Source organism: Panthera uncia, chromosome B1 (assembly GCF_023721935.1).
Source record: "Panthera uncia isolate 11264 chromosome B1, Puncia_PCG_1.0, whole genome shotgun sequence".
In the NCBI taxonomy this organism is placed as follows: Eukaryota; Metazoa; Chordata; class Mammalia; order Carnivora; family Felidae; genus Panthera; species Panthera uncia.
The window spans coordinates 64,788,455-64,814,423 of NC_064811.1; the positions used below are offsets into that span (position 1 = coordinate 64,788,455).

The following is a 25,969-nucleotide window of genomic DNA, read 5'->3' on the forward strand; positions in this document are numbered from 1 at the left end:
CAGAACAACCCCCAGAGATAAGCACATTGTTGTTAAGTGTCCAATGTATGAACTCATATATGAAGTGTAGGACAAGAAAGGTGAGCTGGAGGAAAGAAAAAGGTTAAATATAAAATTTTGAATTATTGTTTGTATATTAGTGCTTAGTAATAAGAGTATAAATGATAACACTTCCAAGTTGAATATCTTCAGTGAAAAGAACATATCCCAACAAAACATACATGACAAAGAAAAAAATGCTGCTTTAAGCTTCGAACTAGAATGGCAGCCTAATCAAACATTATACCAAAGGTATAATAAGACCAGCAAGGAAGTGAGAAAGGAGAAATTTGAACAAGAGAGGTTTAGTCCCAATTCACGCTCACTTTTTTGCAAAATTTATTGTCACAAATTAGAATGAGAAGCCTTAGAAAGAGTGGAAGGTTAGGTTCCTGGCTGAATGAAATGAATAAATACGAACAAAAGAATTGTTTCCTCCATGATTTCAAAGACCTGATAGTTAATGACCAAGAAACAGACACCAGAAAACCCATGAGTCAGGCATGGAGTCATTGCAGGTGCAAAACCACAGTTAAGGGATTATCTCTAATTCAAAGGGAGCATGATTTCTTCTGGGTCTCAACAGTTGAACCAGTCGTCAACTCCCATGGCTCCTTCTTAACCATTCTCCACCCCAGCAGATGCTTAGAGTTTCTGAGGCACTGAAATCCCAAAGCAGAGTAAGGGATGTCGAAGTTTATTGGAACATGGAACACAATAGCATAAACAGTGATCAAGGCCATTGGCAAGAGTGGAAAATCTTATGTTGACAATTTCTCAATTGTTTTTGCTGGCTGGGATAGCTCAGTGTAAAACACAATCAAACAAATGGCAGCCCCAACTTGGTACCCCAGAAAACTACCTCACGAGCACATGACGCTGCTCCAGAGGATAGGTTCTTAATCTTTTGGGAAATACAACTTATTTCAAAAGTCTGACAAATTTCATGTATTTGGCTAAAAAAACAAACAAACAAACAAACAAAAAAAACACATATGGTCATACACACCAAGTAGCATAATAATAGTTTAGGATATTGAAATCATAAATCTTTTAATGAATTCCACTTAAAAATTGAAGACCTGAGGACTCTCCAAAATACATGGAAGCAGTTGGAAGGGGCTGGTAGAACAAGAGGAGGAGTAGGAAAGGGACAGGAATAACTACCAGGACTCAAGCAGGGAAAGGCCTTTTGAGAGGGGCCTAAATAGGGAAAATGAGTAAGACTTAAATAGGTCTTATCAGTTTTGTGATTAGGACAAATTGCTCAATCTCTCTGAGCACTTTTCTACCTCTATTTTCTCATCTGTAAAATCTATAAAAACAACCGTTTCACAAAGGGTTGTTGTGGAGATTAAATAAGAAAATGTGTTTAATGTGCCAATGAATAGGTGCTCAGTGAATGAATATTGCTTCCTTGTGTATCAACTTAGAAACAGTGGACGTCCTAAAAGAATATCATTTTTCCCTGCAATAGTTCAAAGCTGGAAATAATCTATATGCCCATGACTGGGCAATGGTTACATAAATTATGGTACATCAGCTCAGTGAAATAATATACCTGAGTCTTAAAAAAGAATAAAGCTGTATTTAGTGAGCTTGAGGTCCTAGTATGAGTAAATGTTCAAGATACATTAAGTGAAAAAACAAGCTGTAAACCAATGTAAATAATATTCTCTCCTATGAAGTAGTCATAATTTACATAGGAATTTCCCATTTATGGACATTTAGGTTGGTTTCTGTTTTTCTCTCCAAGTTTAAATAACAACTGTCTATTACCAAGTTTCTGATTTAATCTTTAAGATGGATTCTTAACTTGGAAAATGTTTCATGAAAAGATAGATACATATATAGTAAAGCCTTATAGAGATACTGGCAAACTACTTTGCATGAGTCAATATCAGTTTACTAAACTATTGAAGGCTGACCATTCACCATGCCCTATTTATTCTGCATACTTTTTAAGCTTGTTGATTTTATAGTTCACCTTTATTTGGAGTCATTTTCATTTTCTTTTTTATTTTTATTAGGGATGAACATTTTCATATGCATGTTAGCATATTATATTTCTTCTGTAATTGTTATTGTCCTCTACACACTTTTATATAGAGTTTTAGTAAGGTTTTTTTTTTTTAAATCGAATTTTAAGTATTCTATATATAAAAGGTAGGAAACCTTTGGCTATCATACTTTTTAGTGACATTACATTTTAGTTATCTATTTTTTAACTTAATGGTTTTTTTTTTTACTTTAAACTTTATAAACTTTTTTTTACTTTTTTTATAAAGTTTTTTTACTTTTTTTATAAAGTTTTTTACTTTTTTTATAAAGTTTTTTATAAACTTTACTTTAAACTTTTTTTTTTTACTTTAAACTTTATAGTTCAAACCATTAATTTCCCTCTCTGATTTCTTCTGCGTTTCTATATTTAAAAAGATTTCTACATTAAGACTGAAACAAATATTGACCTATATTTCCTTCTAGATTAGTTTATGGTTTCCTTGATATGTTGTTTAAATCTGTAATTTTTCTAGGATTTTATGGAGTAATATTGGAATCTTTTTACTTTGTTCCATCAAGTATTATTTCTCAGTAATTTATACCTGTTGACCTTATCCCAATAACTTGTTTTACTTCTATTTTATATTTGGCTAGGAGTCCCATCTCTCTTGGGAACTAGTAATGACCTTCAGGTAGAAGTCTTTTAGCAGCTCCTTACAGTGCTGTGAATTTGAAATCAGAGTTTTTCCTAAGTACTGAATTTTCTCAACCAATGGCATCATTTATTGTTGTTGTATATGTAAAATTGTTTTTAGAACTCTTATTATGTGTTGTTAAGGAATAATTTTTAAAAGAAGGTAGAATCGTGATTCTCATATAGACATAAAATAAACATGTGTCAAAGATTTTTAACTCATTAATTAATGGCGACCAGTAAAATGTTAAGATTGGTGTGAAGAAGAATTCAAAGGGCAGTGATGTAAAAAGGGAATAAGAAATTCTGAAATGAATTTACAAATAGACACAAAACTGGCCTGTCAACATCAATGCAAAAATCAGGTGCATTCTAAGGAACACTACTTTGCATTTATATGGACATGAATTATTTGCATTATTATCAGATTTCTACAACTTACAGGTTTGTAATACCAGTTAAAGATGAGAAAACCTACATGAGTGAGTAGTCATGATAGCTGCTATTTGTTTTTTTCCCATTTCAGAGTCTCTCTCAACTTTTTTCTGACAGTCTCCTTTCCTCTTTTTAGCATAATAAATTCAAAGAATGATTATTCTTATAAAATAAGACTGGTGCCATTAGATTTGCCTGGTTGTTTACATAAATTCAGTGAAAGTGTTATTTTACCATATAGGACACCTTAAGTTTCCTTTGTAAACTCTAAAACCATACAACTTTGAACAAATACTAAATTAAATTGTGTCTGGAAATTTTCATAAGGAATCTCAAATTGGGTTTTTAAAACCCTCTATTATTTGTTGACCTGAGGCTAGGAAACCAAGCCCAAGAAATGCTCTCCACCATATTTCACCTGAAATACCTATAAATTTGGGTAAATTCCTATTTTCTCAAGGTCCCCCAAATATACTAAGGTTACATCTATTTAATACATAATATTCTTAGACTTTCTAAGCCAAGAAGTAGGCCAGGGCTTTGTAGGCATTGCTTCCATAAGTAAAGTCAAACTTAATCCCTGAAGAATGGCTGTTCCTACCTGATTAAGTGAGCATTATTTTCAAATGCGGCATTGCAGGCAAAACCTTGGTTTTTCCATTTGTACAATTACACCCTGATTAAAAAAAAAAAATTAACAGCTTCTAATGGAACCTATGCAAATAACTAAATGGTCATGGAAAGTAAGTATAAAGTAGGTGTAAAGTTTCGTTTAATTTTTTCTATACTTAGAATCCAATGATGGGAAAGCAAAAATTAGAAAAAAAATTGTCAGAGGATATTTGGACATTTATTAAGATAGGATCATATAATACAGAGTTATATATTTAATTAAATAAACATTTAAAATAATAAAACATTTTAAATAAATATGGACATTAAAATGATTGTAAAGACCTTATTTTTTATAAGTGAGGAATTTTTGTTCTTTGTCTTTTCTTTCTTTTTCTTAATCAAGAATGTAATAAATTCAATATAAAGCACAGGAAAATATTCTTATAAGATGCAGAATATTTGCTACCTAGAGATGACACAGAAGGTCAAAAAGAAAAAAAAAATCTTTTGTATAGTAGGCAAAGGAATGAACCAGTAAATAAAGAAAGCAAGCCCACCAAGATAAGGCAAGCATTACTAAAATTTTAGTACATTTCATCACTTCTTTACAAACTCAAGGACTATAAACCAAGGCAAGTAAATTTTATCTCCAAATTTTCCCTTTATTTTGATTTTTCTATCAAAGCAATTCTCAGTGTATCCAGTAGTTCAAAATAATTTTTATATTAATATTAAGATGTTATTTCTGTTAACATTTTAATTCACATTCATCATTGCTCTCATCAAGTGAATCAGTAAGTATTTTAAAATTTCTCAATTTCAACTTCCAATATGTTGGTTATAACCCACATAAAAGTTCTTTGGAGTCCTCAGTAAGTCTCAAGATTGTATAGGGGTTCTGAAAAGGAGCAAAAAGAAAAAAATAAGGCCTGAAAAACACTACAGCATATATTTATACAGTGTATAAGTATATATAAAACCACTACTATAAAACCTCCTCTATAAGACAAAACTACTTTCTCTTTGGAATACAAAAGCCCATAGACAGTGGTATTAGTCTGTCCCTATTACTCAGTGTAAACTCAATCATTCATATTAATTGAAACTTTTAACCAAAGTAACTTCTATTTCTTCTGTTGTTATTCCTATCAGCTTTATTTGTTGGGGTTTTTTTTTTGAAAGGAAATAATAAAATTATGTATTTGTCAATGGCAATACTGTGTGTGTAGAACATCTTTTTTTAATTTAAATTCAAGTTAGTTAATATATAGTGTAAAGTAACTTCTATTTCATAGAGAAAACTAGAGGTAGAAAATTAACAATGGTCTCTCTTCCAAAAGCATTTTAACAGAAAGCCAAGTTTATGTTGCAACTTTTTTCAGCCACATACATACCTTTTTAAAGAGACAAAATGGGAATGTTTCATGAGATATAAGCAAAAGTATATAAATGTAAAATGATGCCTAATAATTAGGCATTAAATGATCAGTATTCTATCTTAGAAATTATCTAGATATCAAATGAATATTCATTATATAATTCAACTTAATAGCAGGCCAAAGTTTTATGTTACCTATAAAGATCTTGGGAATTAATTTCTAGCTGACATACTAAAAATAAAACCTAATTACCATTGAAATAAAGTTATCAGAATAATGATTTGATTTTGTTGAATACAAATTTACATTTTTCATTATCTTAAATATTGTGTAGGAATAATGTTAGCTTATTTGATCAGTATACCTTAATAAACTTAAGAAAAGCAAACCCAAGCAGAATAGAATGTAAGCTTATATTACACCCAACACTGATAAATCAGACTACAAGATTTTTTTTATACCAAAATCATTAGACTCGTCTAATTTGCCAAAAATTTACCTTAACTGCATGAACTTAAATGTCTGAAACATTTCTGAGTTTCTATAAGAATAACCTTTTACATATAGCATGTATCAAGTATCAAAACTTTGATTTCCTCATTTTCCTGGAATTTTAACATTAGCCACAGGCCAAAAGTAAACAAAAAAATTATCAGTCCATATATCAAAAAGTTGTTTCCTTTCCTGATAAGCACCAGATTCTTAATTTGAGCTCAAAATACACAAGTAGACAAAGAAAATAAAATACTAATAAATCAGATTCTCTGTTGTCTTACATCCAAGAAAGAATAAATCTCTATAATCTATTACTCCATTTACAGAGATCACAAAATTTTGGCCACAAATCCCAATTCTGAATCACTACTGTCACCAGTAGGGAATAATTTATTGATTGTAAAAGTTCCAAAAACAAAAACAAAACACAAAAGTAGTAAAATGGAAAATATGTAAAGAAATAGAGGATCAGCAAAGTGAAAGTTCTGTTACAACAGAGAATTTACCTCTTGGAGCCAAGAAATGCCCTGACTTATGTCATGCATGAGGTACAGCACTCCTCTAACAATACAGGTTCCTCAGCCATCAGGTGAATCCACTGGGCATTGTAGTTTCCGAAATAATTTTTCTTAAAAGGATATAACTCTCATATAAAAATGATATGACTCTCATACAGATATGAAATGAATGTGCCAACTATTTTATTTAATTTACTAATTACAGAAGGAACCAGTAGGAAATTGCAAGCAATTCAGAGGAGAATTCTAAGAGCAAAACATATATAGGGAATAAGAAAAACTGAAGTTAATTTACAAATAGATGCAAAATAGGACTCAATGCAAGGGACTACTTAATTGAATTCTACTGGGTACAATTAATTTGCATCTTTTTAGACAAGAATATTTTGCATTATGTCAAGTTTTCCACATCTTAAAGAGTTGTAAAATAACACAAAAAATAATTAAAGGCAGAAAAAACTTGGCTGGATGAGTCACTCAGGACACCCACTATTTTTATTTGCCCATTTCAGTCTTTACAGTTTTGCTGACTCTACTTAATAAGAGATGGGTCCAATATATTTTTTCTCTAGCACAAGAAATTAGTACCACAAAAACAAGGCAAGACCAAAACTTTCCTCCAGTCCCACATCTAAATGTCTTATCATCTCTTCCTATAAGAAGAAAGAGCAAGTAACTTCATTCTTTTGTGCATTGAATAATATTTTCTAATTGTAGATATTACCAACTCTTTCAGAATCTCTCTCTTCTCTCTTATCAATACCACATTAGTGAATACTCGTTCCCACAGGAGCCCTGTAGAAGCCTGACTATCAGACTATCCTGAATAAGGTAAAAGGAGCAAATCTTTTTTCACAGATTATAATTTGAAGGCGGGGAAAAGCAGTTCAGATAGTTTTTAAAACAGAGCAGAAGCTTTTCATTAAACCCACTATGGTCAGGTACTTCCACTAGTCTGAATCAATTCCAAACTTGAGTTCATTTTTTATTGGATAATCTTTGAAATTAGGATAGGATTCTTTTAGCTTTATTAACTTGTGATCACATGCGTTTACAAAGTCCTTCACTGGAAATTCTACAGAGTTAGTGACCCTTGGGGTTTAGTAGAGTCTAGACAAGCATGAGCCTTGGAGACTGTTTTGACCCTAGATATTTTCAGCAATGTCACAGCCCAGGGACTCAAAGCTTCTGATTGAATTATCACTACTCTCAAGAAAAAGAATCTGAGAGGAAACACGAAAATGTCTCCATGGCCATAGCACTTTTTGTTCTGTTTACTATAACATTGAAGCAAGAAGAAAATTCATTTAATGCCCATCATCTGTATGGACTGGACTGATTGACAATATGATTTATATATTTTAGGTTCCCCCAGGTGACAACTCTACTAGAATCCCTATCCAGACAGACCTCTACATTCAAGCTGTCATTTTTGACCACATTTCCAGAAGAAAGACTTAACTACCAACATGTTAGATGGCCCCCCTAATGGGCTTGCTAAATTTAAATGAATGCTGTAACCAGAAGCAAATTAGAATAATAAATGAGCTCTGTAGCTGGAAGGCAAATTAGACTAATAAAAGTTGATAAAGAAATTAGAAAGAAAACCATAATCTTGACTATCTTTGTGTGGTATAGATATTAATCCCATTTGAGGTGTTTTGTTTTGTTTTTTTTAATTTTTTACCCTAAATACTGAAGCTGACTGCAACAGTTCATGGGAGAGAATCTTCTTGCTACTTTAAAGATATAGTAATTAGTGACTATATTGTAACTCAGATCTTCCAAAACAAAAATGTTCCAGGTCCTACTGTTGCCAAATATAGTGGGCCAAAACCCATACCATGTGGCAGTGCTGTCTACTAACTTTGTTGAATATCGATAAGAGGTCTGAAATTGAAGAACAAGAGTAAAAAAATATAAATACAAAGTTTTCAAAAGACCTAAATGAGTAAATAAATTCTGAAATGTCCCATGACATGATGTATAAAATGAATGAAGTGTTTGATATGTTTATGTGCCTGGACAATATGAACCCCATGACAATGAAATCTAAGAGAAACTGAAAGATTTTAGAGAAGTGAGGACTTGATTAGAGAAAAGCATGCTTTCCTCATGTGCCCTTGCAGGTGGCTTTTGTGCAGAAAAGATATTATTCAGAGGTCACTTGTGGTTTAACAATTAATATTAGTTTCTTCCTCTTCTTTCTATTCTCTTCCCATTCTAAACAACCTAGTACTAAGGCAATCAGCTGGGCCAAGCAAGGTAGAAGTCTGCTCACTATGTGGGAATGGGAAAGCCCAGAGCAGAGTGTCAGAGTTCCAATGGGGTGAGCAAGGTGTATTCAGCAGGAAACTGATGGCCCGACATGAGATGGTAGATCCATTCAGAATGAGTAGAGTGGTGTTAAATTAGAATGGGATATTTTGGGGTGATCTTATCATTTTCAATATATACAACAGATACAGAATGTATGCTAATGTATGTACATATACATCTTCCCTCACTCAGTTCAAAGAGAGGGCCTCAAAGCAACAACACCCTATGGATGAGCCCATATAGTACCCAGATCTTAGTTTGTCACCACCATTTTCTACCAAAAGGAAATAGTGATTCTTGGGAAAATGTCCTGGGCTGAGACAGGCAAAATACAAAGGCTAGAATATTTTTTTTGTACCAGAAATCAAAGAAGTTCTTGAAAAATGAAGGGGATTTGTCAAAAGAATAATGAATCCACCTTGGAAACGTTCCCATTGGCCAAACCTGAGAAAGGTTGGGCATCAAAATAATGAAAACAACAGAAAGCAGGAAATTATGAGCCCATAAGGATCCACAGAAAGGAATAAAAGCAAAGTTTGATGAAGAAAAGGATATTTACATAGTATCTCCCACAAAACATGTATTAGTTATAGAGGGAATGATGGAAAAGCCTGGAAGACACCACTTTCAAAAAGTGATCAAAGAGAATGTGTTTAGTAATGAGGCAAACTGAATTTGTTCCCCACCAAATAATATGAACACAGGAACTCCTCATCACTTTTGTAATAATCCTGCCAAATTTACGTAACCTGAATATAACCAAGAGAAAACTCAGGAAAAAAAAAAAATCTGTGGACATTATGCAAAATAACTGGCCTGAGATCTTCAAGGAGTCAAGTTCTTGAAAACAGAAAACTGAGAAACTGTCTCAGATTGAAGGAAACTAGAGACACGTGATCATCAAATGCAACCCATGATTCTGAATTACATTCTTATCCTATAAAGGGGATTTGGGGACAATTGGTGAAATTCGAATTCTTCTGAAGATGAATAATGTAAAATGTAGTAATGTAAAATGTCTATGTCCTACTTTTGATGATTATGTTATGGTTATATGAGAAAATATCCTTGATTTTGGGAAATTGCACTAAAGCATTTGGGAGTCAACAGGCATCATGTCAGCAAATTATTTATAAATATTTCGGGGGGAAAAGGTCTTTGTGCTATACTATTTCTGTAATTCTGAGATTATTTTGAAATAAAGTATTTGATTTATTACATTTATAAATTCAAAACTCTAGTTACTTATATTCTAAGTATTTGTATAAATTTTATTGTTCTATCTATAGACAATGAAATTTTTACTGTCATTTTATGAGTTCTTTTATAGTTTAATTAAATTTCTTTAAATATTATAAATTTTATTTGTGATCTCCATTACATTCAATTTTCTAATTATTTCAAAATTTAACTAGCAAATAATCTTTCATATACATATACATAACTCTTGTAAGTTTAATAATTTAAATGTATAAATATAAAGACTCATGTTCTCTTAAAAGTTTCAGTATGGTTTGTAAATTTATAAAACTTAATTGAAATCATGTCTAAATTAATTATTCAAATATCATAATTTAAATTGGAGAGTATATGCCAGTGTTTCATAAATGTTTTAACTATTTTAAATATTTTTAAGTATGGGTATTTATAAAATATTTAAAATACTTAATATATTTACAGACTATTCCTATCATTAATCCCAAGGTCTAAGACTCTAAAAAATCAATTATTTTATCACAAATAATTTTTTACATTAGCTTCTGAACTGAATTTACTTCTAGTAAGTACTGCATGGAGATTTGAGTTGGATTATGGGATGTGTTCATTTGCTAGGGCTGCCTTAACAAAATACCAGAGATTGGGTGGTTGAAACAACATAAATTTATTTTCTTAAATTTCCAGAGACTGGAACCAAGATTAAGGTGTCAGCAGGTTTGATTTATGCTGAGGCCTCTCTCTTTACTTGCAGATGGCATCTTTCTTGCTATTTCTTCTCATGGTCTCATCTGTGCAGGTATCTCTGGTGTCTGTTCACATAGCAAAATTTCGTCTTATGAGAACACCAGATTGGGTTAGAGTCCACCCTAATGACCCCATCTTAATTTATCTCTTTCAAAGGCTGTCTCAAAGTACAGTCACATTCTGAGGGACTGGGGGATAAGACCTCAACCATGAATTCTGTAGGGCTACGATTCACCCCTTACCTTGGGATGTAGACCAAAAATATCCAGGATATTTTTCTCATGATTAGACCCTTTCAGCCAATGCTAAGCCACGTCTAGACCTCCGAGGGTTCCAATGTCATGCCTTTCAAATGTGGGTTGCCTTGCTGTATAAGAGCCTTGGATTCACATATTGTTGTACCTGATTTTACAGTCTGCTTTGAGTTTGCAGCATCCACCCAGGTCAACTGAAATTCAGTGAATCTATGTAAGGTTTCATTCTGTTTTTGCATTGTTTTCATATTCTTTCTATCAGCAGAGTCACAACACCTATAAATATTTAAGTGGCATCTGACTGTATCGAGTATATTTCTCATGTCTTATTTTGCTCTGAGGTCACAGTTCTAACGTCAAATTAATGCAATTATTGGAGACTAGAAATTCCCTTCATGGAAGCTCATTAAGGTGACTTAAACCCAGTAAAGAATAGAGAACAATTAGAGAACTGTTATGTTTGAATACAGGATACACTAAGAAAGTAATTTAACCTGACACTAACAGTGAAATGCAGGGCCAAAGAAAGGGAATATGTGAAATGTATGTGAGAATCAGCAGTGCGCCAAAGACACAGGACCAAAGAATGAGCAAGCCGACCAAAAGGAAATGAAACAAGAAATTGAGCAATGCAATAAAAAGTAAAGAGCATTAAGAACCAGACTATTTGGCAAACTGATGATGGTAATTGGCCAAATCACTTTATCTCTCCAGATTCTGGCTCTTGAAGGTCTCTTCAAAATCCAAAACATCTATGATTTCCCTTGCTGTTTTTCTAATCTATTTATAGACTCCCTCAGCTGAATAGAATAGCTTTCTAAGTTAAGTGTAATTTTCTTCAAATGACAGTTTAAGTGTATTATCCAAGACTCTGCTTGCAAGTGACAGAAATCCAATTTGAATCTTTGTTATAAAAACATGGAGGTGTCTCCCAGAGCTAAAGAAAGGAATATGTCTGAATCCTAGGAAAAATCATATAATCATAATCAAAGTTGAAAACTATGGGAACTACTGCTCTATCTCATTATTGTGTTCCTCAGTGCATCATTTTTCTCTTCCAACAGAACTGCCTTTCAACAGACACACAACTTCCTTCCATCTTTCCTTTCATTTCCTTTCCTTCCCTTCCCTTCCCTTCCCTTCCCTCTCCTCTCCTCTCCTCTCCTCTCCTCTCCTCTCCTCTCTCCTCCTCTCCTCTCCTCTCCTTCCTCCCTCCTTTCCTTCATTTGTCTCCCTCTTTTCCTCCCTGTCTCCCTCTCTCCCTCCCTCATCCCTTCCCTCCCTTCTCCTCTCTCTTTTCCCCAAGTCCAGAAGCCCAGAGAAGGGACACTTGACCCAGCTTTACTCAGGAGCCCAGCCCCTATTAAAATTTAAAATCTAAAATGGTCAGACTGTACAGAATATATTCCCCACAATTACAGCCACTATGTAACCTTGTGAATGAATGAGAATCTTCAGAAAAGCAGGTAATTCTGGGACACAGCAATCCATCCAGTTGAATGGAGTAGAGAGTGTGGGAGAGAGGAAAGGGAGAAGTCTGGGATGCTCAGGTACTCAATCATAGAGTAGCAATTCATTTCTCCCCTTTTCACTGGTGGTGACAACAGAAGACAAAGCAGCAGTAGCAATAGGATGAATATTCTCTTTGTATGCTTCCTGTTTTATAACACAATTGTCTGGGATAAACAATTACATAATCAAAGCTACCTGATATATGACCGACTTCTTCAATGTTATTGTAGCTCCCAGAATAATATGCTTTCAACCACAGATAGTAACCATAAACTTTCTTAATCTCAAGGAAATTAAAAGGAAATATATACTCATTTGTTTATGAAGGACCAAGTGCGACCCAGATACATTTCTAGGGGCATAACAACAAATAAGTGCTTCCCTCAAGAAATCCATTAGTTTGGAATAAAAAGGAATCTGAGGGATCTTATGATTTTATTGTTCCTGTTGCAGCTGCTATTGTGAATGGATTTTCCCCTCAGCTACCAATAGATTGTTGTAGATGCTACATGAATTGGCCAAGACTTTCTGGAATCATACTGTCATGAGATGCTGCTGCTGATTTATTGGGAATACCACTTGGGAAGTATTGTCCTAAGTATGTTCCATAGCATACTAGTCTTTTAAAAGTATCTTCTTCCAAGAAAAATTCTGTGATTGAATAAGTGACCTATTATTGACTCTGAGAAGTTCCAAAATAAAGAGATTTCGGTTTGTTTAATCTAAGTTCCCAAATTGTCCACTAATCAACATCCCCCCATTTTCACCATAAAACACCTATTAGTGTCTGTATTACTTGAGGTTTTTTGTTGTTTGCAAGCCACACGCACACAAAAACATCTCACACATTTAAACAGAAAGAAGAATGTACTAGAATCCAACAGAGTTGAAAATCAAGACTCAGGAAAGAAAAATAAAAAGGAATTCTGGAAGTCTAACTAGCACACACTTCCAGTTATAAAGCTGAGTTACAACTACTTCCCAGTCTCTGTCTGTCAGGAGAGCAAACTTAATCAGCCTCAGGAAGGTCAGGTGTCTATCTCTGGATCAATCAGCAGTGGTCAGGTCAGAAGGTAGTCATAACACCTAGAGGTCCATCCCTGTTCCTCAAGGGCCTGTTTCTAGAGAAAGAGGGATTATGAGCTGGGAAGAAATATGTACTATTAAATCTCTTGAAACTAGTACTATAAACACACTTTATTAGAAACCATTAAGTATGATGTTGACTCTTGATTTAATATTAATATTTTAATATTGGATGGAAATATACTCCTATTCCCAATTTTGTTTTGAGACTTAACCAGAAATGGACGTCAGTGTTTCCTTCCAAACGAAGTTTTGCCATTAATTGAAATTATTTTTATAAATAAAATAAAATTAGATGATATGCTGCATGTATAAATTTTAAGATACATTCCAGGTAAAAAATGCTTCTTGAGTGGCTTCTTCAATAAACTGTCCAAATTGGTTTACTCATTTATTATTTGAGACTTTTGCAATTCTGTTTATGAAAACGCTTTCTATATATATATAGTTGTTTTATTTTTCCTTCTTTTCTAATTTATTTATGGACATTGGCTATTGAATTTTATAAAATTTTTTGAAATTAATAGACTTTATTTTCTTAGATGTATTAGATTTACAGAAAATTTGACCTGAAAAATATAGTTTCCATATACCTCCTTTCTCCATACTTAGTTTCCACTGTTATTGGTATCCTGCATTAGTGTGCTATATGAATTACAATTGATTAATCAATATTGAAAAATTACTAACTGGAGTCCATGGTTTACATTAGGGATCACTCTTTGTGTTGTTCAGTTCTATGTGTTTCGATAAATACATACTATTTTGTGTCTACCAGGAGCCCTAAATATCCTCTGTGCCCCCCACTTACTCATCTCTCCCCCTCTACCTCCTTTAATCTCTGACAACCACCTACCTTTTTACTGTCTGTAGTTTTGCCTTTTCCAGAATGTCATTTATGGAATCATACAGCATACAGCCTTTTCAAATTGGCTTCTCTAACTTAGCAATATGCATATAAGTTTCCTCCATTCTTTTGATGACCTGAGAGCTCATGTCTTTTTTATCACTGAAAATATCCCATTGGATGGATGTACCACAGTTTATCAATACACCAATCAAAGGATACCTTAGCTGCTCCCAAGTTTTGACAATTTTGAGTAAAACTTCTATAAGCATCCATGCTCAGGTTTTTGTGTGAACATCGGTTTTCAACTCATTTGAGTAAATATCTAGGAATATGATTGCTGGATCATATGGTTTTAAGACTGTTTAGCTTTGTGAGAAACTGTCAAACTGTCTCCCAAAGTGGCTACACAACCAGCAGTGAATGACAGCTCCTATTGTCCTACATACTTCACAACATTTGGTGTTGTCAGTGTTTTGAAATTTAGCCATTGTACTCGGTGTGTAATGTTATCTTATTGTTGTTTTAATCTGAAATTCCCTAACAACATCTGATGTCGAGCATCTTTTCACATGCTTATTTTCCATCTGTATATCTTTTTGGTAAACTATCTGTTCAGATATTTTGCACAGTTTTTTTTTTATTGTCTTTTTTTAATTTATTTTTTTATTTATATTTTATTTAGTTAACATATAGTGCAATATTGGTTTCAGAAGTAGAATTCAGTAATTCATCACTTACGTACGACACCCAGAGCTCATCACAAGTGCCCTCCTTAGTACCCATCACCCATTTAGCCCATCCCCCACCCGCCAACTTCCATCAGCCCTCAGTTTGTTCTCTATCTTTAAGAGTCTTTTGTGGTTTATTTCCCTCTCTTCTCTTTTTCCCCCTGTTTTCTTATTATCGAGTTTTAAGAGTTCCTCATAAATTATGGACACGAGGCCTTTATCAGATATTTGTTCTGCATATATTTCTTCCCAGTCTATGGCTTCTGTCTTCATTCCCTTAAAGTAATACACTTTTTTAAAAAACACTATCTTTAACAGATTTAAAAAAAAAAACAAAGTTAATTTGGATTTTTCCATATTTCAGAAAAGTTTTTATGTAAATATCTGGATTATCTTTTTATTAAAGTTTGACATAACTCTCAACAGTAAAACCACATGGCTCAAAGCTTTTCAGAAGACAAAATTTTGATTACTTTTTATTAGAGAAATTACTGTTTTCTATTTATTGAGCCAATTTTGAATGTTAAGTTTTTCTCAGAAAAATAATCTACCTCATTGAAATCTTTTCATATGTTTTCATAGAATGGTACAGAATTTATAATATATTCCCTGTGTACTTTTTTGTGATTTTAAAATACCTTTTATCTTAATTATACCTTTTCTCTTAATTATAAGAGATTTGGTTTTAAAGTACCTACCATTTGCTTTTGAATTGATTCAGATTCTGTTTTGCATTAATTTTGTTTCTATTTTTATTTTTCATCAGATCCTTCTTCATGCCTTTTTCAATGCGTGTTTTATTGTTTTTCCCCAAATTTTGAAATGTAATTAGTCATTTATTTTTATTTCTGCTTCTTAAAAATAACAAAACCCGTTAACACAAAATTTTTCCTTCTGAGAACACCGTTGGCCACAATAGACAAATTTTGAGAATTATTGTTCTCATTTTTCTTATTTTATACATATTCCATATTTGCACTATTTGCATTTGCCTCTAGCCTAAAATTTTTGCTGGTTTTTGTTGTAATTTCAAAGTAAACATATTTACTTTTATCTATGCTTTGAGCATGATTTCTAATTTTATTGCATTATTGCCAAAGAACCTTGCCTTTACAGTCCCTATTTTGAGGATTTTATTCTTATTTTCTTGTAACTTAGCTTACAGTTAGCTTTATTTTTTTTTAATTTAATGTTCCACAGATGGTTGAAAAAAACCTGCATGTTATTTATTTTAATATGTATTTAAGCTTTAATAACATATTATCCAAGACCTGTATTTCTTGTTTTATACATAAATTCATGTATGTATGTACATATGTATGAATGCATGTGTTTTGGACCATCAAAGGCTAACAAAGATATGACCAAGACTTTTTTTTTTTTTTTACCAAAAACAGTTTTAATGCTTGTAAATCTAACAATTTTTGCTTAATTGATTTTGAAATTCCTCTTTTGCTATTCTCCATGGGTATTGTCAGCATGGATTGTATCTTTACTAAAGGAAAAGAACCTTCGACTTCCTTTTCTTAAAACTTGAATCCTATTTTTTTCCTGAAACTCAAAATATCAACCCTGCTTTATTTCTGTTTTTATTTGTCTGATAAACAAGTAGCCATCTCATTACCACTCCCAACATTTTTCAGTGTTTATTAGTGTAATCTGGTGGCATAAAGCTTGGTTATTGTTAATAATATTCATTTAAAATTAAAGTTAGTTTTGTAGCAACATTTATGACAATTATTCTTAGCTCTATTTTTAAAATGTTTCAATATCACCCTCTGTCCTCTTATACCATGAAATCCCAATTAATTCTAATTTTGTGAAGCTTTTTTTTCTTGTTTATTCCTCTTGCTAATTACAAAATTACAGTTGCATTCACATAGGAAATAATTCAAACAGAATTGAAAACATAGATAAAAGTGAAGTTCCTTCCTCACAGGTCAGGGATAGGGTAAGACAAGTGAGATAACTAACACACAATTTAAGGAGACCATCTCAGGCTACTTCCTCAAATTTGTACCTGGGTACCTTATTCACCTCACCCTACGTCCAGCCCTGCTTCCTGATACTTATTCCACTGCAGAAAAGATATTACTGCTGACAGTTTGTTTCTCCAGAAAATTCTGTGAGTGCATGCATGCGTGCACGCATGGATGCATGCATGCGTATGTGGCTTTTTTTTTTTTTTATAATACTTGGATCATCACTCTATGTAGTTCCCTGTTGCTCTACACATAGAATAGGGTCATCCACTCGCTTCAACAAATATTTACTAAGAGCCTATTTAATAGTAAACCTATTGTTTTAGGCATTTAAACAAAATGAAGAGTCAATGGGCGTGAACATATTTCAGTCTTTCTGAAAACTGCATGTTTTTCCAGTGTATGGATGTACCATGATGTTTTCAACCACTCTGGTATCGATGATGTTTAAGTATCTGTTGTCACCAACTATGATTTTGTTAACATTTTTTTCCATGTATTATGTGCAATGAAGCGAACATATATGTAGGAGGAATTCCTGAACACGGAACTGTTGGATCAAAAGGCAGGTGTGTCTAAACATTGAGAGATATTATCCAATTGACATTCCAAAATGTTGCACCAGTTCATAACCCTAAAGTGAACACCAAAGTGCATCTCTCCCCCCCCCCCATTGGTAATAGGTACTAGCAATCTTTTCAATATCTGCTTCTCTGATAGGTAAATATTTGTATTCCATTGCAATTTTAAGTTGTATTTCTTTCATTTGAAGTGAGTTTAAGCTTATTTTTGTATATTTATCTAATACCTTTACTATCTTTTTAGGTTTTGCCTATTAGTTTGATGTTATTTTTTTTATGTTCTTTATTTTCTAATTGATTTGGAAAAGTTTGGGATATACTGAAGAACTCATTTTTTTTTTCTGATATATGTGATGCAAATGTTTTTCCCAGTTTATTGTGAGTTGGTTTTCTAGGGTAAGTTTTCTTGTGCAAAAGGACTTAAGTGTTGAGTAGTCAGGTTCAATGGTGCTTTTATTCATAGCTGTTGTACTTCATGACGGAAAGACTTTCCCACTTCAAGATAGTAATTACTTTTAAATTTTCTTCTGACACGATTGTGGTCATTTTTTAGATGTACGTTTTTGTCCATTTGAGATTTACTTTGATATAAAGAATGATACAGAAATTTAATAAAAATTTTTCTCAAGTAAGTATTCATTTGCACCAGTATTTTTCAAAATAATCCATTTTTTCTTGACTAACTTTAAATCCCAAATTTATCATTATAAATTCACTCCTTTTTTTTAGCTTATTTCTGGTGTCTCTATATTATGTATTGCTGGGTCACTGCATGCTTTAATTTCTTCATTCTTAAAGCTTTTAATATATTTAGGGCAAGCTCATCTTCATTCCTTTTTTTTATGGTTGACAATGATTTTTTTTACATCATCTTTAATATAATTTTTCAAATTTCAGGAGCATATAAGGATTAAAAGGCGATTAAGGTAAGAATTTTACTAACACCTGTCACATAGTAAATACTTAATAAATTTTAGCTCTTTAATTAATTCTCCAATAAAGTAAAGTCTATCTAAACCTTGTGCTTGCTACCACAGAAGGTGAAATGTCCATTGTCTCCACTCACTCTGCACTTGGATGTTGCTTGGATTTTCTATTCCCATCTGTTCCTCAACCACACCAGAATGCATGCAGCTGTCCTTAGAGATCATGTCTATAGCGTAGCTCTCCTTCACTGAGGTGGGACTTCCTCATATGCTCATGATGCCAAACACCAAAGGATACCATGACAATTGATATTCCTGGCAGACGGTTTTACCAAAATTATTCCTATCTCTGCCCAAGGGTATTATACATGGGGCCCACAAAAATACCACTATAAGGAGCCCCTCTTCTTCTTTTCCAGTTATTTAGGGGTGCTAGAACAGTGGTAGCCATGTCAGAGAGCAGTGTTTTTTAAATTGTATTCTTCAGAGTCTTAAAGTTATGTTTAAAAGCCTTAAGAGCCATCTCAAAGAGTAATAATAGGAGCCAGTGCTAGTGATGTTCCAAGACTTCTGTGCATTTTCAGCTTTCTGTTTCAAGAAATACTTTATTTGGACAAACGATGACATTATTTTTAAAATAAAGGTGGGTAGGGGGTGCTGGGGTGCTCAATCAGTTAAGCATCCAACTCTTGATTTCAGCTCGGGTCATGGTCTCACGGTTTGTGAGCCGGGGCTCCATGTCGGGCTCTGCACTGACAGCATGGAGCCTGCTTGGGATTCTCGATCTCCCTCTCTCTCTGCCCCTCCCCCATTCACACTGGCGCTCTCTCTCTCTCTCTCTCTCTCTCTCTCTCAAAATAAATAAATAAACTTTAAAAAGGATAAATAAAGGTGGGAAAGGAGAGGACAATACAGTAGAGAGACCTCTGTCCAATTCTCTAGTTAGTATAGATCAGGGTTTCTCAACATCAGCACTACTGATGTTTGGGGCTGGATAATTCTTTATTGTAGTGGGAATATCCTGTGAGTTGTAGGATGTTCAGCAATATCCCTGGCCTCTAGCTAGTTGCAGTTCCTCCACAATTATGAGAAGTGAAAATGTCTGCCTAAAATCACATGGTTGGCAAAATTGTCACAATGGAGAACTACTGGTATAAGTCAGGCTTTTGTGTAGTGAGGCCATGAGGGTAGATTCATGAACCACCTCCAGATCTGCCTTCAGTTTGACAAGTTTGCTTTTGATGACAAATTATGTTTCTCAACCCATTTCACCAGCCTTTGATCAGTAGTTCCCTCCAGACTCTATTAGGTTTAGTGTTTTAGTGTTTATGGGGTTAGAAAACCTGTGGCAGGTCCTGTTAGTGTGAGAGCATTTAATAGCAGCCTCCTTGAAGACTTTAAATTGTAAGTTACTGGCATAGTAATATGGAACCTATTTATCAGTTAAGGATGATCAGCAAATAAACATAAAGCAATCAAGCAATGTCTCCTCATTGATGGGTTTCAGCCTCCAGAAGCCTGAGAAGTGGGTACCTGGTCACTGTGATGTTACACTTCATTCAGTCTCTGCTTTTAGTTTTACTTTTCTCTACCTGGTTAGTTTGGACTCTTAATTTCTCTAACATTTCATGTGCTCTATCTGTACACTTTGGAAAATGGATCCATGGATACTACCAGATTTGGCTCTCCCAATCCTTATCACTGATTTTAATATTATCTTATTTTAATAATGACTATTTTTTTTAACGTTTATTTATTTTTGAGACAGATAGAGACAAAGCATGAACGGGGTAGGGTCAGAGAGAGAGGGAGACACAGAATCCGAAACAGGCTCAGAAACTGTGCTGATGGCTCAGAGCCTGACACGGGGCTCAAACTCACAGACCGCGAGATCACGACCTGAGCCGAAGTCGGCCGCCCAACCGACTGAGCCACCCAGGCGCCCCAATAATGACTATTTTTTTACAGATCACAACTGTCACTTTCTAAGGAAGGATAATATGTCATTTAATTTTGAAGTGGCTTTTAACAACAACAACAAACCCCAACATTTGAAAGATTTCCTTTTCTCAGAAATAATTTCCTGCTGAAGAAATATAAACATTCAGCCAGTAATATGTTGTGGTTACTTCTTTCAGGAAATCAAATAAGTAGGTGTTTGCTAATCTGATTATGTAATAAGTAATGTTTAAAAGTGAAAAATAATTTCTGCCTTTTTTCTTGGCAGTGTATTTATTCCATAGCTGGCATGTAAAAATGAAAAAAAAAAATTGCACTAGTCAAAGTTAAAAGATCAGTGAACTTATAAAACAAATTTTTAGTTTTTAACTTGCCAGTTATTTTTATTTTTTATTTTATTTTTTAAATGTTTATTTATTTTTGAGAGGGAGATTTAGAGTACGAATGGGGGAGGGGCAGAGAGAGAGGGAGACAAAATCCCAAGAAGACTCCTCCTCTCAGTGCAGATCCCACAGACCTGCTCAAACTCACAGACCTGGAGATCAAGATCAACCTGAGCCTACATCAACAGTTGGACGCTTAACTGACTAAGCCATCCAGGTGCCCCTAATTTGTCAATTATTTTTAAATTGGTAAGTGTTCCTTTCAAATTATCACTCTAAGAAGCATTAACTGTTATAATGATGAGAAATTCTAGTGTAAGTTCAAAAGTGTACTAAGGAAGCTGAAAACTTAGAAAGTCATATATACATACACTGGGGTGGTAGGGGAAGCAGATCAAGCAAATAAAAAACTTCAAGGGGCTCTTGGAAATGTAAGTAATAAAAACTTATGATTTTGGATACCTGCACCTAAAGACACATTTTCCAAATTATTCTGCAACTGTTATTGCTAACCATAGCTCTGCCCAGCCATAGCTATAAAAATGCAAGCAAGAAGGTACCATATGCCTTCGTTCTCCACCACCATAGATGCCAACACATTCCAGAAACCTTCACTGACCTTAGCCTTAGAAGACCCAACCTCATCTTCTGATATTATACCCCCTGCAGTTTACGTAAGCTCTTTAACTACTCTGAGCTGCTTTTTAGTGGCGTGTCTCTTTCATCACTCTCTGGCTAACGTCACATAGTTTTGAGTATCGTACCAGAGTACCGCACTCTTAGGCTGAGGACTAGTTTGTGAGCCCGCCTTCAGTCATCCCCTTGACGAAGGTCAGCATGCAGCTCATCACACCTGAAGGCCTACATCTGAAACTGTCCTAGAACATGAAGTGCCAGAGAACAAATACTTTTTGCTTAAAGTTTTAAAGTTTGTTTGTTTGTTTGTTTGTTTGTTTAGACAGAGCACACAAGTGGGGGAGGGGCAGAGAGAAGAATAGATAGAATCCCAAACAGGCTTCGTGCCATCAGTGTAGATAGAGCCCAGGGAAGGGCTGGAACTCATGAACTGTGAGATCATGACCTGAGCCAAGATTGAAATAGAGAGTTGGGCACTTAACCGACTGAACCACCCAAGTTCCCTGAAAGCAAATACTTTTTAAGCACTTATTATGTGCCAGGAAATCTTCTTACACCCTGATACTGGAGTGGCAAACAATATGGTCAAAATCCCTAACCCCGGGATCTTACCTTCCAGTGAGGAACAGACAACAAACAACAAACAAACAGCCATGAGCAGCATTATTCTCTAATCTTAAGCTGTGCTTCTAAGATTGAGAGACAGCTATAGTATAATATAAAAAGCAATGACTGTGGACTCAGGAGACCTGCATTCATGTGCCATGTTAGCAGAATTATTTTAAGTAAATCATAATTTAATTTTCCAAGCTTCAGCTTCCTCACATGAAGAAGAGGGATAATATCCATCCTTGCTAAATTAACTCATAGAATACCTGAAACAATCCCTTGCAATTAAATATTGAAAGAAGAAAATATTTATAAGGTTAAAGTCATCTTCAAATGATACATTCTTTTTCTAGCACTAATGTCTTTTTCCAGCTGTCGTTTTTATGGATACTGAATTCAAAACACCCCAAAGTGCAGAATTCTTCCTATTGCCCAATATAAAACATGTCCTAATGTTCTGTTCATTTCGGTGGAACATCAGTAAGCAATGGCAGAACAGCACAGGCAGAAGGCCAGGAAAGAGGTGACTAAACCCCCAAATTAAATTCAGATGATCCTATCTCCACTGTTAGCATTTTCGAGAGGCAAACCTCAATACCCTGATCTTACATTGAGATAGCAATCGTTGAGATTTTCAAATGTTTCTTTGAAATAAAAGTAACTACTGTTTTAAAATGCCAAAGAAATTGACTAAATCTAGTGAAACTTAGGGCAAAAATATTAAATGCCAAGTCATATTTTTACATATCAGTGTGAAAGCTAAGAACATAAAATAAGAGTATGTTATAAATTATAAGTTGATATGGGAACTGCCAATTTTGCTCCATTAATTGCATTCACTTGACAAGATGCAATCTGTGTTTTTTTTAATTTTTATGATAAACATTATGTAAGGATGTTATATCTAAATTGATGTATCACATAGTCAAGAGAGGTATATGTAGTCCCATGTTATAGGGGCCTACATCTTTACCATAGTATTTCTATGCCTCAACTTGTCTCCCAAGATTCAGATGCATGTTTCCAACTTCCTGTTGAATTTTTCTGCCTGAATAATTCACTAGCACATCAAGCTCAACAAATTCAAAATGGAATTCATAATTGTTTTTTTCTTAACCTTGTCTTTCTCCTGACATTTTTATTCCTGTCAATACCCAGGAACTATCACTTCATTTCAGAGATCGTCTATTAAATCTCTGATCCCTGTATCAACACTTTCTTTGTCTCATGTTCTCACTACCACTACCCTAATTCAGTTCTGTACTATCCCTTGCCTAGGCTAGATCAAATGCAGCCTCATTAGTTACTCAGGACAAGTTTCCTCCTGGCGTCGACACATCTACGTTGTGGAAGACAGAATACTGGCCTCCAAAGATGTTCATGTCCTAATCCCCAGAACCTGTGACGGTCACCTGACAAAGCAAAAGGGGACTTTGCAGATGTTATTAAGGCTAAGGGCCCTGAGATAGGGAGATTATCATGGATTTCAACTGAGCCCACCTTAATCATAGATTCTTAAAATGAAGAAATTTTTTGTCATGTGATCAGAGACTAGTCATGTGACTAAATAAAAAGGATCAGAAGGGCATAGTTTTGAAGATGGAACAAGGGGGCCATGAGATAAAGGAATGCAACGAGCCTCTAGAAGTTGGAAAAAGCAAAGACAGGGAAACATTCACCCCTGATGCCTCCAGAAAGGAATGCAGTCCTGCCGACGCTTTGATTTTAGCCCAGCAAGACCTGCCTCAAATTCCGCCTTACATACCTATAATTTGTACTGTTTTAAGCCACTAAGTTTGTGGTTATTTGGTGCAGCAGCAATTGAAAGTGAATATGCATGCGCTGCTAGGTTAATCAATTTAAGAACATCCCTACTTCCTTATTCCAACTCAAGACTTTGTAGCCACCCTTCACCTGCCAAGTATAATTCAAATGACTCTACCTTACATAGAAAAGACTTTATACTTTCATTGCAGACATCTTCCACCATTTTCCTTCACCATTACACACCTAAGAAATGTCTATAAGCCATTCCCCAAATCAGAGCCTACTTGCCCACCATTGTGCTTAGGCACATCTTTTTCTGAAATGTGCATCCCCTTCATCTCCACTTGCTGAAATTCTGGTCGTCCTTCAAATTTGAAATCAGTCTCCATCTCCTCCAAGTGGCCTTCTCTGATTTCTGTGGCTAGAAATGAGTCATTTTTCTCTTCTGTGCTTTCTTTACCATTGTTTATATCTCTTCATTTTGTTTTAGTTTCTATCTTCTTTATGCAAAAATGTTGCCTTGTCCTTATTACATCTATTAGCTTTTCAAGAACAAGAATCTTGACTTTTATCTTTGAATGAGTCCAGGTCATTGCACTAAATAAATACTCAAGAATTCTTTTGTTAGAACAGAGGAACATTAGAGGAATGAATAAATAAGTGTAGAAAACACACTCATTTTATGTCATCTCCTCTTGACCAGTTTAAAGAGGGCCTGGTATAATGTATCTGATCTTCTTTAAAAAGAGTGCTTCAGACTTTTGAAACAAATTTTATTGAATTATCTTTATGGTACTAATGAGTAAATATCATGTTATGGTCATAGAAAAGCAGCTATCATAAAAATCTTCTGATGCAACAGCATCATCTGGGTCTATCAATGACATACAATGCAATAAATGCTGTAGATAATCTTTAGGCCATGAACATACTTGTAGTCTCGATAGCTTTCCTGTGGTTGATATGGATCCTTAAGGATGTTCCAATGTTTGTTTCCCCATCCTCTTATTTGCTTATTTTTTCTGATTTTGAAAATGACAACATTGTAGTCTCTAAACAATGTCAACCCAGAGCCCTAGGCAGACAGAGAAAGACAAACGTGACAAACATATGTATACAGGGGAATGATTTTCCCAGAAATGATAACCACATGAAAGTTCTCAGAATGCCCTCCTGGGCTGTGGGACTTTTTAGCCAAAGAAAATGCAAATTATATGGGCTGAAGTGGGAATCATATAAAAAGAAAAAGGATAAGGAAACTGGCTCAATATTTTTGGAAAAGAGAATCACTTCTTGACATGAAAATGTCTTCATTATTCTTACAGAATATTGACTTTGCTTCTAAAATGGAACTGTTGGGAAATGGTTTTTTCATGAAAAAAATAAAATCAGTGCCATTGGAACTAACAATGTTTGGAGACATAAAGAGACTAGTAATTAAATTATATTAGGGAGATCATTTATTGAATGCCAGCTCTGCTGGGCACTAGAATAGGAATTGAGTACACCTAAATTAATAATATAAGGCTTTGCCCTTAAGAAGCCGAAGTTCTAAGCCATTTCAAACTTGGTTAGTTCACTAAGGAGCTAACTGACTTTTGGTTATTTGTTTCCAGTGATCTGACTTGTGGTAAATTGACTTGACTCTGAGAACTTCCAAGAATTTCTGAGAACTGAGAATATCATAGTAGGAATAAATAATTAAATTATTTGAATTAAGTGGGATAAAAAGTATGACAGAAGTTTTCACCAGATTATTTGATAGTCTACAGAAGAAACATCTAGAAGGCTGGATAGATGAGGTGATGGCTGAGATAAGTCCTGAAGAAGGAAACATCCAGGCAAAGGTGAGGCATCTACAATGAAAGGATTTAAGAGAGGACAGGATGAGTTTGAGAAACTCTAAGGGATTAGACCTGCTGACACAAAATATCTGAAGCAGGATGCGAAGGGTGAAGCATGAAGAAGGAGAGATAAACAGAAGTCAGATCACAAAAGGTCTCACACACTCTACCCATGCATTTGTATTATCTTTTGACAAACCCAGGAGAACCGCGCAGAAACTTTTGGATAATCAATAGGATTGAGGTAAGATAAAATGGAAGGAAGAACATTTTTGTGTCTAGATTAGATCACATGGGGTTAGAAGGAAAAAAAAATGAGAGGCCTGGTTAGTGTTGAAGCTTCTGCAGGGGTGTAATTGGATTGCTCAATGTCATGGGTAAACTGGACTGGAGAG

General features: G+C 34.3%; 1 protein-coding gene across 3 annotated transcripts in view; it reads left to right on the top strand.

Annotated features, from left to right (window-relative positions):
* Positions 1–19,200, top strand: part of CFAP299 (cilia and flagella associated protein 299) — a 604,615-nt gene extending 585,415 nt beyond the window's left edge. Inside the window, exon 6 of one of the 3 annotated variants that reach the window (XM_049630714.1) lies at positions 18,348–19,200. In XM_049630714.1, coding sequence (XP_049486671.1) covers positions 18,348–18,380 — 33 coding nt within the window. In that variant the 3' untranslated portion in view covers positions 18,381–19,200. The other 2 variants (XM_049630712.1, XM_049630713.1) reach the window with 2 other exon arrangements.
* Positions 19,201–25,969: the final 6,769 nt, after the last annotated feature.